Here is a 16,887-nt window from a genome sequence, read left to right as displayed (position 1 = left end):
TCGTTATTTGTTTTTTTAAAAATGTCTTTTCACAAATTTCAAGAAGAGTTAAAATCAGATCAAAACAATAATTGCAGTTGTTTTCAGATTAAGTGAAAAAAACAACAAACAAACCGAAGAACGAAGTGGCAATTTTGCCAAGTATAAATAATGCCAGATAGATTAAAAATAAAAGTAGGATTTTTTTTGTATTAAAGGAAACATACTGCACATCGTCATAATAAGTTAATAAGGAACAATTCATATAAGACAGTTGTGCAAGAACATCAGCCCATGACCATGGTAGTTAATAGTAAATAGTTGACAATTTACCGACGTGGTCCATGACGAAAAGAGGAAATATGAGAGAGAGAGAGAGAGAGAGAGAGAGAGAGAGAGAGAGAGAGAGAGAGAGAGAGAGGAGAAAATGAGTTAATGAAAGAATGACGGAGAGAGAGGAGAAAATGAGAGTATTAACGTATAACTCCATACTCCATGAGTTGACGATTTACCAATTACCAACTGGCATGGTCTAAAAGGGGAAAAGAGAGAAAGAAAATCTGAGAAACCAAGAAAATGAGAGAGAGAGAGTGTATCTATTATTATTGACGTCACTCCGTGGCCGTTAATAGTAGATAGTTGATGATTTACCAACTGGCAAGGTCTGTGGCTAAAAGAGGAAATGAGTGAGAGAGAAAAGAGACAATGGGAGCTTTGTTAATATTAATAACAACGGGAGTGACAGAGAGAAACAGACAGAGTAGAGAAATACAAGGAAAAAGAAGAGAATTGACATGAGAGAGAAAAGAAAATGAGAGTATTAATTAACATTTAATATTAATATCATCACTCTGTGACACTAACGTTACTCCGTGGCAGTTAAAAGTACACATGCATAGTTGATGAACTGACACGGTCCTTGGCAATTAATGATTTGTCAATTGTCCAGGTACTTGGCAATTGGCGCTACCAACACTAAGTATCGCTCCGGCTCCAGCATTTTATTAATCAGAAAAAATAGAGTCACTAAAATTATAAAAAGGAAAATATCTTAAAACCTTGTTTTTTTATGCTACTGGGCAATTTACATTAAAAAATAACAAAACAGAAGTGGCATAATTAATGTTTCAAAAAATTTCTTCTAAATGAACATGATAAGTATCTCCACATGTTGGGTGGATCTGTAGCGTAGTGGTTGAGCTGTTTGACTCTTGATTGGATCCTGGGTTCAAATTCCAATGGGGACAACTTTTTTTTTTTCACTTTTAATTCCTTTTTTTACTTCTATTTATCTGTATTATTATTATTATTATTATTATTATTATTATTATTATTATTATTATTATTATTATTATTATTATCATTATCATTATTATTATTATTATTATTATTATTATTATTATTATTATCATTATTATTATTATTATCATCATCATTATTGTTACTATTATTATTTTGTTGAGAAGCAATTACTATTTTATGGTTTGTTGCTATTCAGAACTGCTATTGCTCTCCGTCAAGTTTGACTTCTTCTTCAAGTACCAAGTCAGTGCCAGACATCGGTGATCATGGTACGCCATTCATCTCTCTGATCAGATAACCTCAAAAAATTAATATTACTCTTCTCTTTCTTTGTCATCCAGCTGTTCAAACTATTCATATAGGGTTTTTTTGGTCTACCTTTACTCTTTTTACCTTCTATCTTTCCTGTGAGAGCAAGATGTTCAATACATTTATGTCGATTTCGGTGCCCTAAAAATTGCATTTGTCTTTTTCTTATTGTACGAATTAATAACCTTTTAGTTTCAGTTTGCTCTAATACTTCTTCATTAGTTTTCTTCTCTGTCCATGAGATTCTTAACATCCTTCTAAGAAACCACATTTCTGCTGCCTCCAGTTTCTTTCTAATGCCTTCTGTAATTGTCCAGCTTTCGCAACCATATAATAATACTGACCATACATAGGCCTTCAAAACCCTATGTTTTGTTGTCATTGAGATATTGTGGTTTTTAAAAATTAGACTCATTTGACTAGACTTGGTATATTTTTTGCAGGTGCCAATGGCCACTCTTGAGCTTCCTGGTGAATCTCTAAGGAGACGAACACCAGTCGATGACCTGGAAGTGATGGAAAAAGATGGCTTTCTCATACGCTCCAGCAACTTGTCCTACACAAGTACTAGTACAGGTCAGTTGCTAACAGTGAAAGGATACAAAAAAGAAGTGATAACTAAACTTTTTATTTCACAACTTTGCTTGCTTTGCTTGAGAACAATGGAAGGATCTCTAATACAATCTATGTCATTAATGTATTTTATATTTCACAATTATAAAACTATTCTTAAACTGACACAGTCTATTTTTTTTTTTTTTCAAGCTTAACAGAATCTGATGATTTGTCTATAGCTCAGGATTTGTAATGTGATTAATATAATATGAAAATGAATAGGGAAACTTAACTGATTCTGATAAACATGTGATTGTGTTGAATTTAGTTTCATTTTATTGGTGTGTGTATCATTCCCTTTATTTAACAGAGTTGCAAGTGTCGCCATCTTCACACACTGAACAGAAATCTGATGGAAGGTAAATTCTTAACTTTGTCAATATATTTTTAGATGTGAAGGCTTTAATTGCCATTAAAAAAAAAATGTAATAATTAGGAGGAAGAAAAAAAAAAAGGCTCCTATTTTAATCAAACTAAAGGACTTCAGTTCTGAAACATATTGCACCAAAATTCTATTTAGTTTTGAAATCAGTTTGTTTTGGAATTGTGAATTCTTTTTCTTGTAAAGCAAATAAAATCAAATGATCTCATCATAGTGTGAGAAAATAAAAAGAGAATAATATCTACTGTTGAATCATGATTTTATAACTAGTTTTGTTTTTGATACCAAATTTTTTTATATATTTCAGTCCTGGTCCAAAATCTCCCCAGAAGAAGGTTCCAGACATATCTGTAAGTGATATCATTGTGAAATGTGTAGTTATTGATATTTTTTTGGAACCTTTTTTTTTTTGTTAGTTTGAATAATGCTTTTTTTTTTTTTGTTGTTGTTGAATACTAAATCACGAAATTGGAATGTTTAAAAATTTTCCACATCATATTACTTTTATCGTAATCAATCAGAAATAAGAAGCAACAGTGAAATGAATGTCATATGAAATTGAATTTAAAGTAGAAATTATCAATCAAATTCTTTTCTCATATTTTTTATCAATTTAGGAAACTTATTCTTACTTGCCAAATTAAAATTTCAATTCAATTTTAAATGTTTGATTTACCTCCATCTTAATATGATAGTAATATACTGTAGATTAAGGTGCTTTTTCAAATACATTGTTCTTTATTGAACAGCAATAGGGTGTTTGCTATTTTATTCTTGTCCAAAAGTTTCTACACACGAAATTGCAATCGATATTGTATTTTTTATTTTCTGTAGGATCTACCTCAGAATGTGAGCAAGTCACGGACACGCAGATTCCATAAATTGTTCAAAATTCCCCCAGTGGAAGAGTACCCCATTGAAAGTGAGTTAATCTATTTTGATAACAATGTGTGGCTTGACATTGAGCAGGGCATTTTAAGATAAATCATACCTGTCAACCCTTCCACTTTTGGTGGAATCATTTCTATTTTCATGTTTCCTTTTTCACTATTCCGCCATTGTCTCTTAAATTCTGATTTTCAAAAATGATGATAAAGGGAAGAAGAAAATAAATGATGGGCTAAAAAAATGATTGCCAAAAGGGAGATAAGTATGAAAATTAATTGCACTTCCCCATTCCATTACCTAATACAAGTGATATGTAGTTTTGCCAGCTGTGCCCGAATACTGTCTTTATGTGTTTGGTGGCAAAGTGGGTGGTCATTTCGATACAGAATTATCCATTGTTAAAAGATTCATATTGTTTTTGTCTCACATTTCTATTTTCTGACCTTCTGATTCCACTTTTGGAATATGAAGGGTTGGCAGGTCTGGATAAATGGAGCAATTTGTGCCATTGTGAAGACTGTGAAAGTATTTGATCTTAAATGTTGGATTCATTGGATAAAACAGTGCTACCAATAACGATAAATCACAACAGTTATTAAGAATCTAAGATTCCAAGAGATAATTAGATGACTTATTTCTAATCCTGTTTTTAATTCCTTATTGTACTATCTAAATCTATCCTCAGCATTTTCCTGTGCATTCAAGGGGGACATCTTGCTGCAAGGCCAGATGTACGTGTCTCACAATTGGGTTTGTTTTTACTCAAAGATCAGAGCCAGGGGAAGGCTGGTAAGGTTTTATACTTTTTGTGGTTTAAAAAACAAATTTCTTTGAAACAATTTTTTTTTCAGTGCAAGCCTGTATTCTGTCTGATATTCTTTTATACATTGTTGAAGCTGGAGAGAAAAATAAAGGGAGGGTATTTTGTATTGCCCCCCCCCCCCCCTTTATATGATATTCACGCCCTTTATTTGTCTCTCCCAGTTTATTGGCTCATTTTGGAACCTCTAGCCTATTATTGTTGAGTCTGTGCTCTGAATTTTAAAATTTATTTTTTAACTCTTGTTATTGATTGCAACTAGGTTGCCTAAGATATATTATTAACGCTGCCATACAAAATGAAATGAGTTGGATAAAACATCTGGTCAAGTATCTATGTTGTGATAAATAGTCAGCTGCTGTTAAGGTTTTAAAAAAAAAAAACGTAAGGATCAATGAATATAGAAGAGAAAACAAACAAAAAAGCCCCCCAAAAAAGAGATTATAAGCTCTCTGGAATATTTTGTAAATGTGAATTATGGTCTTTTGAATAAGATTCCAATACAAAGATGTAAAAAAAAAAAAAATTGCTGAACTCAGACAGACATCCATGACTGTATTATATGGACTCAACTGCAGCAAAGTCTCTCTTACTTTTGCATGACAAGCTATTATTTTCCAGCCTTTAGAAATTATTGATGTAGCGCAGTTCTGGGCCAAAGTGGTTGTGTGTTCCTTGGTGTTTGTTTGTGGGTTTTGTTTTGTTTTTTTTGTTTTTTTTTGTGTATTTTGTTGTTGTTTTTTTTTTTGCTCTGTGAAAAGTTGGTTGTTTTTATAACAGAAATTAAATATTCTTCTTCTTTCAGATTGAGATACCATTTAATCGAATCATCAGCATCACCCGTGAAAAATTAGCACTTTTTATACCAAATGCCATAGGGATCCAAACCGCTGACCAAAAGGTAAGACAATGTTAGTGTTAGGCAATTCGTTGATGCGATGACTTATTGTTAACTCACTCAATCCTAGAGATTTTTGCTACTTTTTTAAATTAGAAAAAATGTACTAAAAATGAGCATGTTCATAGATAGTTTTATTCAACTATTCTTAACGTGTAAAATTTTAAGAACATCAGCTTTGATAATAAGCTTATAATTTGTCTAAGAAAAATGTAATAAATATGCATGGGGTAAAAGTATCCCCGGGTATACTACGGATATAGTCGGTCTTAGGGTTGAGTGAGTTAAAAGTTCACATATTTTATTTTATGATCTATTCTTATCACCTAAGCTATATTAAGCCCCAATCCCAGACAATATTATAACATCCTGAATGATAAGTACATATATATATATATATATCAAAACATCTACTTTTCATCATTGCAATTGCTTTTTAAAGGCATTTCACTTTAAATCCAAATGAATCTCTCTCACTCTCTCTTCTCTTTCTCTCTCTCTCTCTCTCTCTCTCTCTCTCTCTCTCTCTCTCTCTCTCTCTCTCTCTCTCTCTCGTTTTAAAAGGAGAAGGGGGTGAAAAGGAATGTGGAGTTCCTTTAGGGATAATATAAGTCAACAAAATTCACAACACATGTTTGATGTTTGAATGTCCTCTTTGTTCACTCCTAAATATTTAACCCATTTCAGTACGTATTTGGTTCCTTCATCTCCCGCGACTCCACATATAAGAAGCTTGTGACTCTGGCAAAGTTTAGTCAAGATGCTGTAAGTTTTCATTTTGTGTTTATTACCTTGCCCAAACAGATACACCATTTGAACGTTGCAGACCCGTCGTTTTTTCTTTTCTTTTCTTTTTTGTTTTTGGTTTTTGTTTTTTATATTAGATTAATTGATTACTTATTTTTTTATTTATTTATTTACTCTTTTTTTGTGTTTTCTTGTTGAAGGTAGCTCTCAGAATTGATTATGATGAAATCTAATATGTTTATATTTGAACGACCTGGCACTTGGCTTATATTTTTTGTCAGGGATGCCAATTGTCTGGGGTTCTCCCAGATTTTTCCAAGAGGGGGGAGGGGGGGGGGGGGGGTACACATCAGTTCACGCCTCAGCAGCTTTTCTGGTCTCTCAGAAAAAGGCCTCTGAAGATGATCCTTCAAGACAGAAATATTGTTATTGGAATTGAAGCAACAAAGGCCCCAAACACTTTGCAGAGGAAAGAAAAAGGGAGAGCTAAAAGAATTGTTTTTGTTTTTTTAGGTGAGATGTGTTGCTTCCACTCATTTTCATTTATTTTTTTTAATCATTTGACATCCCTGATTTGTTTAATGCCTCTAAATAAAGTAAATAAATAATAAATAAAAATCCCTTTTTTCATCCCCAAGGAGAAATTTGTCTTTAGGGTCTATTCCAAGGGAAGACTGGAATAACTCGGGCGTGAGCCGCAGTACAGTGCCGCAAAGTGAGCGAGGGCGAGGTGATTTGCTCAAGGCCACATAATGAAGTGGGTAATCGAACTCGGTACCTTTTGGGTACACAGCAAAGACTGTACTACTGAGCCACGCTGTCCCAAATATCATCTAGCTGTATCAGATGAAAAATCTTGAGATGAAATACAAGACTTTTATTAATATGCCAAGCTTACCTAATATGCTGAATAAGACATTGTTTGCTCAACTATACTCGCTCAGGTCGATATGATGTCCTTTTATAACATTTTACTGAGTTACGTCATTTTGATATTGACCTTAGTTTCCTTACCTGTAAAGTTCAAAGGTTGATGTTGTGTCTCTGAAGAACTCAGAAGAACAATTTTGTGATGATACAAGAAATACGAATGTTTCTATATTAATTTCAGTCTGAAGTGAGTTCCATCCCTCTGGGTCTGACACCAGATTCATCCGCCATTCATCCTTCTGGTGTGGCAAGCTCTTCCTCTGACACGACAGAAGACGACTTAAACGCCAATGAAGAGCTGGACCTAATTTTATCCCATAGCAATAAGACTAAAAAATCAGCCTCGGGCCATCGGCAGTTGGAGGTGGAAGTTTTACGACACTCGGAACCTTCATCTTTGATGAAACCAGCCAAGTCCTGTAAGTATATGAAAGGGAAAAGATGACAGAGATTCCTATGCTGTGTTTCCTTGATATTTATGGAGAAATAGGGGAAAATTGTTCAAAATGTTGCAAAAGGAGAATAATTCTTTGGATTGATCCAGTCGGATGTTGTCAGAGAAATTTACAGAGAATGTACAGAATTAATACTTAATTCATGAAATAATATGATGATGGAGAGCATGACGATGATTATTATTACAGGAAATTATTGCACTACAATCTAGATTAAAGATTAATCGAATGCAAAATAATTGACAAATATTGAATACCATGACTCACACACTAAATTTGTCATCATCATTTTTATTATTATTATTATTATTATTATTATTATTATTATTATTATTATTGATTTACTTACGCTTTTGTGTAACTTTTTGTTATACTTGAATGATATCTCTAATTTTTATAATGTTCAAGGCGATGATTACAACTCTTCTCTTAAATTTTTTTCTCCAAAAAGGTTTGGACACTAAAAATGTTTTTAAAAGTTTTTGCGCAATCCCCCTCAAGCTGCATAGGTAAGACCATTTTTTGCAATCCGTAATGATTATTGCACTAAAATATGGTTTCCGGGTATTCTTCCCATCTTATTTACAATTTGATTAAAAGCATCTATTTTGAAAAATAAAAAGGCGGTGGGAGGATGGGGGGGGAATTAGGGGCCATGTATGTTGTTTGTTATATATTTACTGTTTAGTTTACTATTTTAATATTTTTCTTTTTTTTTCCTTTATCAAAAGATGTTGGGAGATGTGAACAAACTATGATGTATATAAAACGTATTTCCTGAAATGTAATTGATGAAGCAATGATGTTGCTAACACAGCTTTTTGCTGAATCATCATTCCTTGTTCAAGAGTGAAAGATGCAGTTGTTGAATGTAATAATATATTTTTGCAACTCATAAAGCAGGCAACATTATATAAAAATAGTATTTTGTTATTTGATGGGGGGGATATATATCATTTGAATTTATTTTTTTCCTAGTCACATGTTGTGTATTTTGGAAAGGGAACTGTACATTCTGAATGCCTTTTAAGTCATATGTGAATAAACAGCCAATGCAAGCAATATGGCATTTTTAATATTTGGCCTTTCGTTGTATCTTTGCTTAAAACACGATTCCATTTCTCTCTAATGTACTTTACGACCAATGAATCTCCTTCATCTTATTTTTCAGAATTCCACGAACAAATATGCTTCTAGCTATTTGCTCCATATTGTGAGTATACTATTTTTGATAAAGTATATCCTCTTATAAGCTGGGGTCACATCCTGTCAATAGGGGAAGAGAACGTGGACTATAAAAAGACCCCCCAAAAAAAACCAAAAAAAAACCACACAAACAAAACATTTGTCTTGTTTAATTGTGTGTGGAAAAAAAAAAGCAACACTTTTCTATTAGTATAAGATACTCCAGTCACTTGATTTTTACTGATTTAGGGCGGGTGGTTGGATGGGAGCATCACCCTTGAATCATATACCTATGCTGTTCGCATGGGTGTACGATCCGATAGTGATGTCGTTTCTTCTTCTCTTTACTAGCCTATCCTGCTTCTTTGGTTTGTGATTGTATTTTTGACAGGGGATATTTTTTTTTCTGTAAATCTTCTGCCTCTTTGTTCTTGGTTATTTATAATTTAGCTTATGATATCTTTAGGTTATGATTTTGATTTACATTTGTACTATTTTTGTTAGATTGCTTGTTTTTTTTTGTTTCAGCGGTCTCTCATATAACCTCAATTGTGTTGGAAGAGACCTAAAGCAACAAACAAACTGATTTAGGAGTTTGTCAGATAGTTTTTTTTTTGCTCCGTTTTATTTGGTTACAAAAATTGTACCAAGATTAATAATGTTTACATCATTAATGTTGATATAATGTTGATATAATGTTGATTTTGCTAAGTGAATCTATCCTATCTATTATCTGTAGTTTTGATGGCAACCATCAGTCATAAGAATCTGGCTTTTGAAATTGGAGTTGTGGTTCTCTACTGATGTCTTTCTTAAGCAATCAAACAATAGGATTCTGTAGTCTGATGTCACGCCGCCAGGCAACGGCGGCCATCTTGGTTCTAAACAAAGAAAATCATTACTTTTTATTCTTCATGCTGGCTAGAACTTTTCATTCCCTTTTCATATGCCTTTTGATCAGAATGTGTAAAAGTAAAAACATGATTAAATTTATGTGTTTTTTTCCTCTGGAAATGTTTTTATGCTCGCCAGAGAAATATTTCATACGGGCGTCCGCCATTGTTCCGATAGTTTAGAGCCAGTGTTACTAAGTTACCATGCGTCATTAAGAAGGAAGTGACGTTACGACTATTGAATCCTGTTGCTGGAAGAAGTAGTCCGGTTTTTTGGGTTTTTTTTGGCTTCTATTTGTTGTTGTTCTTAAAATATTCATATTGTTTCTAAGGTTTATATCGAATGTTTTCAATATTACTCCCATCTACGGGGCTCAGCAATACAGCGTTTGCTTCGTACCCAAAAGGTACCGGGTTTGATCACCCGCCACTGCGCTGTGTGGCCTTGAGCAAGTCACCTCGCCCTAGCTCACTTTGCGGCGCTGCTCTGCGGCTGACGCCTGGGTTATTCTAGTCTTCCCCTGGAATAAGCACTAAAGACCAATATCCCCTTGGGGATGAATAAAGGGAATTTTATTTATTTATTTATTTTTTAAAATTATTATCTTCAGAGTGTTTTTTCTCATGATGTCGGCTGTGGGCCTGACGTACAAGATTTTATTGTTGCAAAGTAAAATGGAAGTAAGGGCCATGTGGATTCCCCAAGTCTCTCAAGATTACAGGTAATACAGAATTGGAGATTGAACATTTTTTGTGTGTTTTGAATCAAAAATAGTTTTATCTGCATCACAAGAAATTTGAATTTATCGTCTGTCCTCTCTTAAACTCACATTATTTTTTAAAGATAATTGAATAATTTCTTGTTTTTTCATCATCTTTACCATGAGAACAGTATTTTGTCAGATCCTCATCCATAGATGTAGATAGAGGTATTGGTTATAATTTTTCTCTAACAGCCTCAAAGGAGTCAGAAGAAAATTTAAAAAGGTTTTGAAACTTTGGAATAAAATGTGAATGAGATATCAACTATTTTGACTTACCTTTCGTTTCCTATTAATCTTGTTATTCTTCCTCATATTAACTGATTGACTCGGGTCAAATTGTGTGTTACTGTCAATGTTTCATACCCAAAAAGAAAAAGAAAAAAACCCCGTATTATGGTCCTGCTTGTTGATAGTGATATCACATGTGCGTAATTGATAAACGTTGTCTACAAACAATGCAATAACAAACAATTTGATGTGACGATATTTTGCTTTTTGACACATAAGTTCAGAGTTGATTTTTAAGTATTTATTGTGAATGAGATCAATTACAAGTGAATTTTCATTTTCAATGACGTTTTACGTCAAACTTTAGCCTTATGTTTAAAAAAAATTAAAATACTGTTGTTTGATTTCCAGAAATCGAGCAATGACCAATACCTACTGGCTACAGACTGAAAAATAGCCTTATGTTGAAAAAAAATTAAAATACTGTTGTTTGATTTCCAGAAATCGAGCAATGACCAATACCTACTGGCTACAGACTGAAAAACATGCATCTGTTGTTAGACAGTTACATGCCGTTATGGAGGCAAACATTCATCTCTTGGAGGAAGTAAGTCCGTCCATCCTTCCTTTCAATGGAATTTCATGTTCACAAAGCATGGCTAATAGATGGTTTACAATTCATATTTGGTTTCAGGCTTGTTTAAAGACTTAATTGATTGGCAAGGTGGTCTTGAGGTGGTCGGCCCTTGCTGCTGGGAGAATCTTCTTACCTCTAATCTGTTGTCCCTTTGTCTGTGGCCTTCTGTCCTTTGACCTGGAGTGAGGTGACTTGATCTTGTTCAGGAGTTTTTTGTGAGGGAAATAGTTGGATGTCAGTGAATATGTGCACGAGTGTGTGTGTGTGTGTGTGTGTCTGTTATTCGTTGTATAAAGGATCGTAACGAAAATATTAGGAAGGTTGTTGTGATGATGATGAAGATGATGTTGTTGTTGATGCCCGTTTGTTTGTTTTTTTTCTTTTTAAAAAAAATTTTTTAAATTTATTTTTAAAATTTTATTTATTTATTTATTTTATTTTTTTTTTACGATAACTACTATGTTACTAGTGTGCATCTTGTGTGAGTGTGTCTATGTCAATATTGTATGCGGGTGGTTGGATGGGAGCATCACCCTTGAATCATATACCTATGATGTTCGCATGGGTGTATGATCCGATAGTGATGTCGTTTCTTCTTCTCTTTACTAGCCTATCCTGCTTCTTTGGTTTGTGATTGTATTTTTGACAGGGGATATTTTTTTTTCTGTAAATCTTCTGCCTGTTTGTTCTTGGTTATTTATAATTTAGCTTATGATATCTTTAGGTTATGATTTTGATTGACATTTGTACTATTTTTGTTAGATTGCTTGTTTTTTTTTGTTTCAGCGGTCTCTCATATAACCTCAATTGTGTTGGAAGAGACCTAAAGCAACAAACAAAAAATCAATATTGTATTGTTATAAATGTGTAACCAAATGACAAATTGCCACTTTTTTGGGGACAATATAGATATATTATTATTATTATTATTATTATTATTATTATTATTTTTTTTTTTTTTTTTTTTTTTTTTTTTTTTTTTTTTTTTTAATGTGCCTGTCATTTCTTTGAATGGCTTTATATTAGTATCAGGAGTGATCTGAGTGTCTCCCTTTTGGTGGGAATTTCAGTCATTCGTCTGTGCGTGAGACTGGCATATGGGTGGGTGGACTGCTTCGTGAATTGGATTCAATAGTCTGGTGTCACATCGCCCAGCAATGGCGGCCATCGTGTTTCTAAACAAAGAAAATCGGTACTTTTTATTCTTCATGCTCAATAGAACTTTTCATGTGTCTTGTGATCAGAATGTGTAAAAGTCGAAACGTGATCAGATTTATGCATATTTTTCCTCTGGATACGCTTTTATGTTCGTCGGAGAACTATTTCATAAGGGTGTCCGCCATTGTTCCGATAGTTTAGAACCAGTTACTAAATTACCATGCGTCATTATGAGGGAAGGGACGTTACGACTGTTGAAGCGTATTGACCTGTAAACATTCCTCGTCTTCCTTTTTCTAAGGCATCTGTGGTTTAAGAGTTGTAGAAACTGAACTGTAAATATGTCCTTCCTTTTCATTGTACACCACTTTTTAAAAAAAATTTTATTAGGCACTATACATATTGTTAAACTTCTAAAATTTAAGATTTGGAACTGATAGGCATGAAATATACAGGACTAATGTCTCATGGTTCGTGCTCAATACCTTTCATTTTGTGCCAATTCCTTCAGTTTTATATGTAAGAGATGTTCAGTTTCATTCTTGTTTTCTCTTGACAATACAAGGACTAAAAGAAGCATCTATTCCATGGAACCTACAGGCAAACTGAATTTTAATTGTTAAAAATAATATTGCATGCATTGGTTCAAACAGAATATCAATCTAAATATTTTTTATTTTAATCCCATTGATTCCTTAACATTATTTTTGATCCTACAGTTCTTCTTCTTGGTTTGGATTTAGCACTTTTTCACCCTGTTTAAAATGATTTTGTTTTTTCAGGTCAATGTGTTGCTAAACAGCTTGCATGGACAGCCTATGTCTGGCAACCAGAACGGAGGCAACCATAAAACATGATATGAAGCATCAGGTCTAGAGACCAAAACTGAAAAAGGGCCAGAACGTTGAAAGATAGATTTCAATGTCCAAAAATTTCAAGAATTACAATCCAGTTTCCTTAGATTTACATGCACTAATTTCAGATGCTTTTACCATTAAGATAATTTCTTTGAGATTTTTTAATAGCTAATTGTCAGTAATAGAAGACGTGAACACATTTATTATAACCCATATATCAAGGGGAAAACCCTATTTATTCATCGTAAAAAAATTGAAGTGTGCAATAAACGCTCATATCCACGCACAACTTGCTATTCATATCAGCATGCATTAGATTTATCTATTTTCCATCTTACAATTTGTCTAAGACAATGAATCAAGATAGGATCATTGAGTGCAAAACTAGCTAGAAATGCAATAAGACAATCTGACAATGTCAGACGATCAAGCTTTTATTTCAAGCGAAACATATTAGGTAAAAATAGAGAGAAACCTTTTTTTTTTTTTTAAATACCTTTTCTAAGTCAGTAATAGTGATGTTGAGTTTATTTCAATGGTATGATTAAAGGATTCTTGTACTTCTGCTTTTAGAATTTCTAATGTTTACCTATTGCGCATGTTCATTTAGTCGAACTTGATCAGAATTTCAAATGCAAAAGTGCAAGAATCCTGTATTAAACCACACACAATTAGGCATCAATTGATAAAAAGATTTATCATTTATGTTCATATGATTTAGATGTTGGCCTCATGATTTTTAAAAAGTTAGTCACTAGATGGTCTTGATGTGTAATAGGGTGGAATTATAAATAAGAAACGGTCATTTTCCTGGATTTGTAGAGTGGAGTAAATATTGAAGACTCCATTCTGAATTATATGAGCTTGATGTTATGATGAAAATCAATATATTTCTCACACGATTGTGATATTTAAAGAAAAGGTTCTTTCAGTAAAATGAATTAACATTTATTCTCCACTTAAAAAAAAAAATTATTCTGAAGGGAGATGCAATACGATGGTGACAATCAAAGTTGTAGCACTGACTACCACAGCCAAATGTTACCATATTATCGTACTCTATACCTCATTGTCATTTCAGTTGAAATATATGCCTTTTTTATTTATTTGTTTGTTAATGAATTTTATTCATACATGTCCAAACATGAAAATTGGTAACATACCCTCGCTTTACAAAAGTTTAGATAACACTTAGAGAGCGTTGCAGATTTACTCTTATTTCTGTTACTCAAGAGCTTAAAGCAGATATTTGCATCTTTACTATTTGTGACCCTTCGCCTCAAAACGGTATTAAGTCGGGATGGCTAAGATGTTGAAAATTGAATTTATAGCCAGAAGTATCAGACTTGTATTGAGTTTGTATGTTTTATTGAGGAGAATGGATACCATATTGTAAGGTGCTGATGCCAACAATTTATATTTTTGACTAGTTTAACATCAAAATCGACTTTTAAGCAGATGGTTCGTTCCGACATAATACCGTTTTGAGACGATGGGTCACATTTGTATTTCTACTTTATAGCTTTTGAATTGGATGTATTTTTACAAATGACATGTTCTCTCATCCTGTTGTTCTAATTTTCTAACGAAATCAATATTGTAATGTTACATTGGAATTGAATTGGTTTTAATCAGGTTCTATCATAATATTAATTAGACTGTGACTGGGTGGGGTTCCTACCTCCCATAGTGGGCAGGGGGGTACATACTGTGTCTTCTATCCCCTTATAACTGTTTTCCAACATGCTTTCTGTCTTTGTCTTGGAATGAGATTACTTGGTTTTGTCCTGGCCCTAGCTGGGAGGGAAACAGTCAAATGCATAGTTATTGTAATGGGAGATGATATTTTTTTCCTTGTAAATCATCTCTCTGTTATATATTAGTATATTTGTTATTTTCACTGTATAATGTTAGCATTTGAGTGTATTCCTCTTTGTTGGATTTTGTGCTTTTGTCCGGATGAAACTTAGAGGTGATCTCAAACTATGTACATTGGTGGTGTGGTCTTGGAATTTACATCTGATCCCTATTTGTTCCTAATTCCCCTATGTCTAACTTTTTCTTGGGTGCTTTAATTGTAATTCTAGAACTTTTTACTATCCCATTTTCTTCCTTTTTACTGGCGCTGATATAACCTTAATGTGTTGCAAGCGCCGTAAAACCCTGAAAAACAAAAACACATTAGACTGTGAAAGTTTTAAATTTAACTTTAACTTTGAAATAATTTGGAGTAATAATTATTATTGTTTAGAAGTCCTGACTTTGTATCGATATAACATCATAGTTCTTTATTACCCTACGGATTTCATGTCTTACGATATTCTCATTCATATCATACGTGATTAGATTTGTCACTACGTATTTATACATTTTATAAACTTACAGCGCTGTCTTTATGTGTCTTTTCAAAATTCAAAAAGATGGTTAATTGTGTTGAATAAGTCATTCTGGTATTTAAAACAAGGTTTTGTGTTCAGAGAAGGTAGTCTATGTATAAAATCTTAATTGAATTTCAAACGAGAAAAAAAAAAAAAAAAAAAAAAAACGAGGCCCCTTAGACATACTTGCCCTTTGGTGCAGGAGATATCTCCAATTTCTTCAATGTTTAATAACTGTACGCTTTCCTCTGGATAGGACGATAGTTGTACATTTCCATTGCTTTTGATTAGACCCAGCTAATCAACCACTTTTTTGTAGGCTAGTAGAATGAAAATTCATTATTTTTCCAGGTGATGATTTGAAAATGTCCACCTCTTGATGAATTAATTTTCTGGGTTTTTTTTTTATCTTTTAAAATAAAATTATCAATAGTAGATATGAGATGTTGTAATATTTAACACAATCTGTTTGGGTAGAACCAAATGATGAAAATTAAAGTTATACAATTAATATGCCAAGCTGACTTAATATGCTGAATAATACATTGTTTGCTCAACTATACTCGCTCAGGTCGATATGATGTCCTTTTATAACATTTTACTGAGTTACGTTATTTTGATATTGACCTTAGTTTCCTTACCTGTAAAGTTCAAAGGTTGATGTTTTGTTAAATCTCTGTCGTTTTAAATGATGTGGATGCACTGATTAGCTCTAGGTTTTAAAACGTTGCACTGAATACATTTTGAAATATCAACCGCAGCAGATCCAACCGGGAAATATCTTTGTAACATTTTAAAGTTATCCATTATTTCTCTTTAATATATTATTATCATATTTCATAAAGAGTTAGTTGGGTTGTAATTTAAAGAAAAAAAAAAAAAATAAATAAAGCCAAAAAACCCAAATACAAACCACCAATCTATTTCAATTTATTATGAATAATTTTTGATTCAAACCAGTCATGTTTCAATTACAACCGTTACGGTAATTAAAAGCGACATTTTACGAGGTCAGACATGTGTTCTACCATTTAATCTAACCATGGTTACCTGGAATAATATTATTATATATTTGTCATAGCATTCTTGTCATGCATTTATTTATATTGAAACTCAATGTTTTTAGAGAGTGTTTTTGAGAATTGACCTTTGAACTCAAAACAGAAGACAAAAACCGTGTCATAACTGTCATATAACTGTGTTACTGTATTCATGTTTTCCATCACATCACTGCTGACTTTCATTTTTAAAATTTTCGTTTTCTGTCTTTCTTTTCTTTTTTTTTTTTTTTTTTAATATTTATTTTTATGTATTTAACGTTTTGTTATTGTTTATATTTAAAACTCTTAGTCTTACTGTATTCTTCCAATTGATACATCTCACATAGTGGGCAGGGAGGTACTTTCTGTGTCTTCTATCCCCCAATATCTGTTGTCCAACTTGCTTTCTGTTTCTGTCTTTG

The 16,887-nt window shown here is 32.8% G+C and overlaps 1 protein-coding gene across 2 annotated transcripts in view; it reads left to right on the top strand.

Moving 5' to 3' along the window:
* Positions 1-16,325, top strand: part of LOC144966132 (uncharacterized) — a 17,462-nt gene extending 1,137 nt beyond the window's left edge. Inside the window, exons 2-14 of one of the 2 annotated variants that reach the window (XR_013644163.1) lie at positions 2,034-2,166; positions 2,516-2,564; positions 2,895-2,937; positions 3,422-3,509; positions 4,161-4,264; positions 5,101-5,196; positions 5,881-5,958; positions 7,052-7,289; positions 7,777-7,834; positions 8,497-8,538; positions 10,015-10,125; positions 10,807-11,002; positions 12,973-15,592. Coding sequence is in view for 1 of the 2 variants with exons in the window: in XM_078902242.1 (XP_078758368.1) it covers positions 2,040-2,166; positions 2,516-2,564; positions 2,895-2,937; positions 3,422-3,509; positions 4,161-4,264; positions 5,101-5,196; positions 5,881-5,958; positions 7,052-7,289; positions 7,777-7,834; positions 8,497-8,538; positions 10,015-10,125; positions 10,897-11,002; positions 12,973-13,047 (1,215 nt within the window). In the remaining variant the exon portion in view is untranslated. Of the gene's footprint in view, positions 1-2,033; positions 2,167-2,515; positions 2,565-2,894; positions 2,938-3,421; positions 3,510-4,160; positions 4,265-5,100; positions 5,197-5,880; positions 5,959-7,051; positions 7,290-7,776; positions 7,835-8,496; positions 8,539-10,014; positions 10,126-10,806; positions 11,003-12,972 lie in introns of both variants that reach the window. The other variant, XM_078902242.1, reaches the window with a different exon arrangement.
* Positions 16,326-16,887: the final 562 nt, after the last annotated feature.

This window comes from Berghia stephanieae, chromosome 2 (genome assembly GCF_034508935.2).
Source record: "Berghia stephanieae isolate SIO BIC M18660-M18661 chromosome 2, UCSD_Bste_1.3, whole genome shotgun sequence".
NCBI classification, from domain to species: domain Eukaryota; kingdom Metazoa; phylum Mollusca; class Gastropoda; order Nudibranchia; family Aeolidiidae; genus Berghia; species Berghia stephanieae.
The sequence above is the reverse complement of the archived record's forward strand: the minus strand, read 5'-3'. Positions and strand labels throughout refer to the sequence as shown.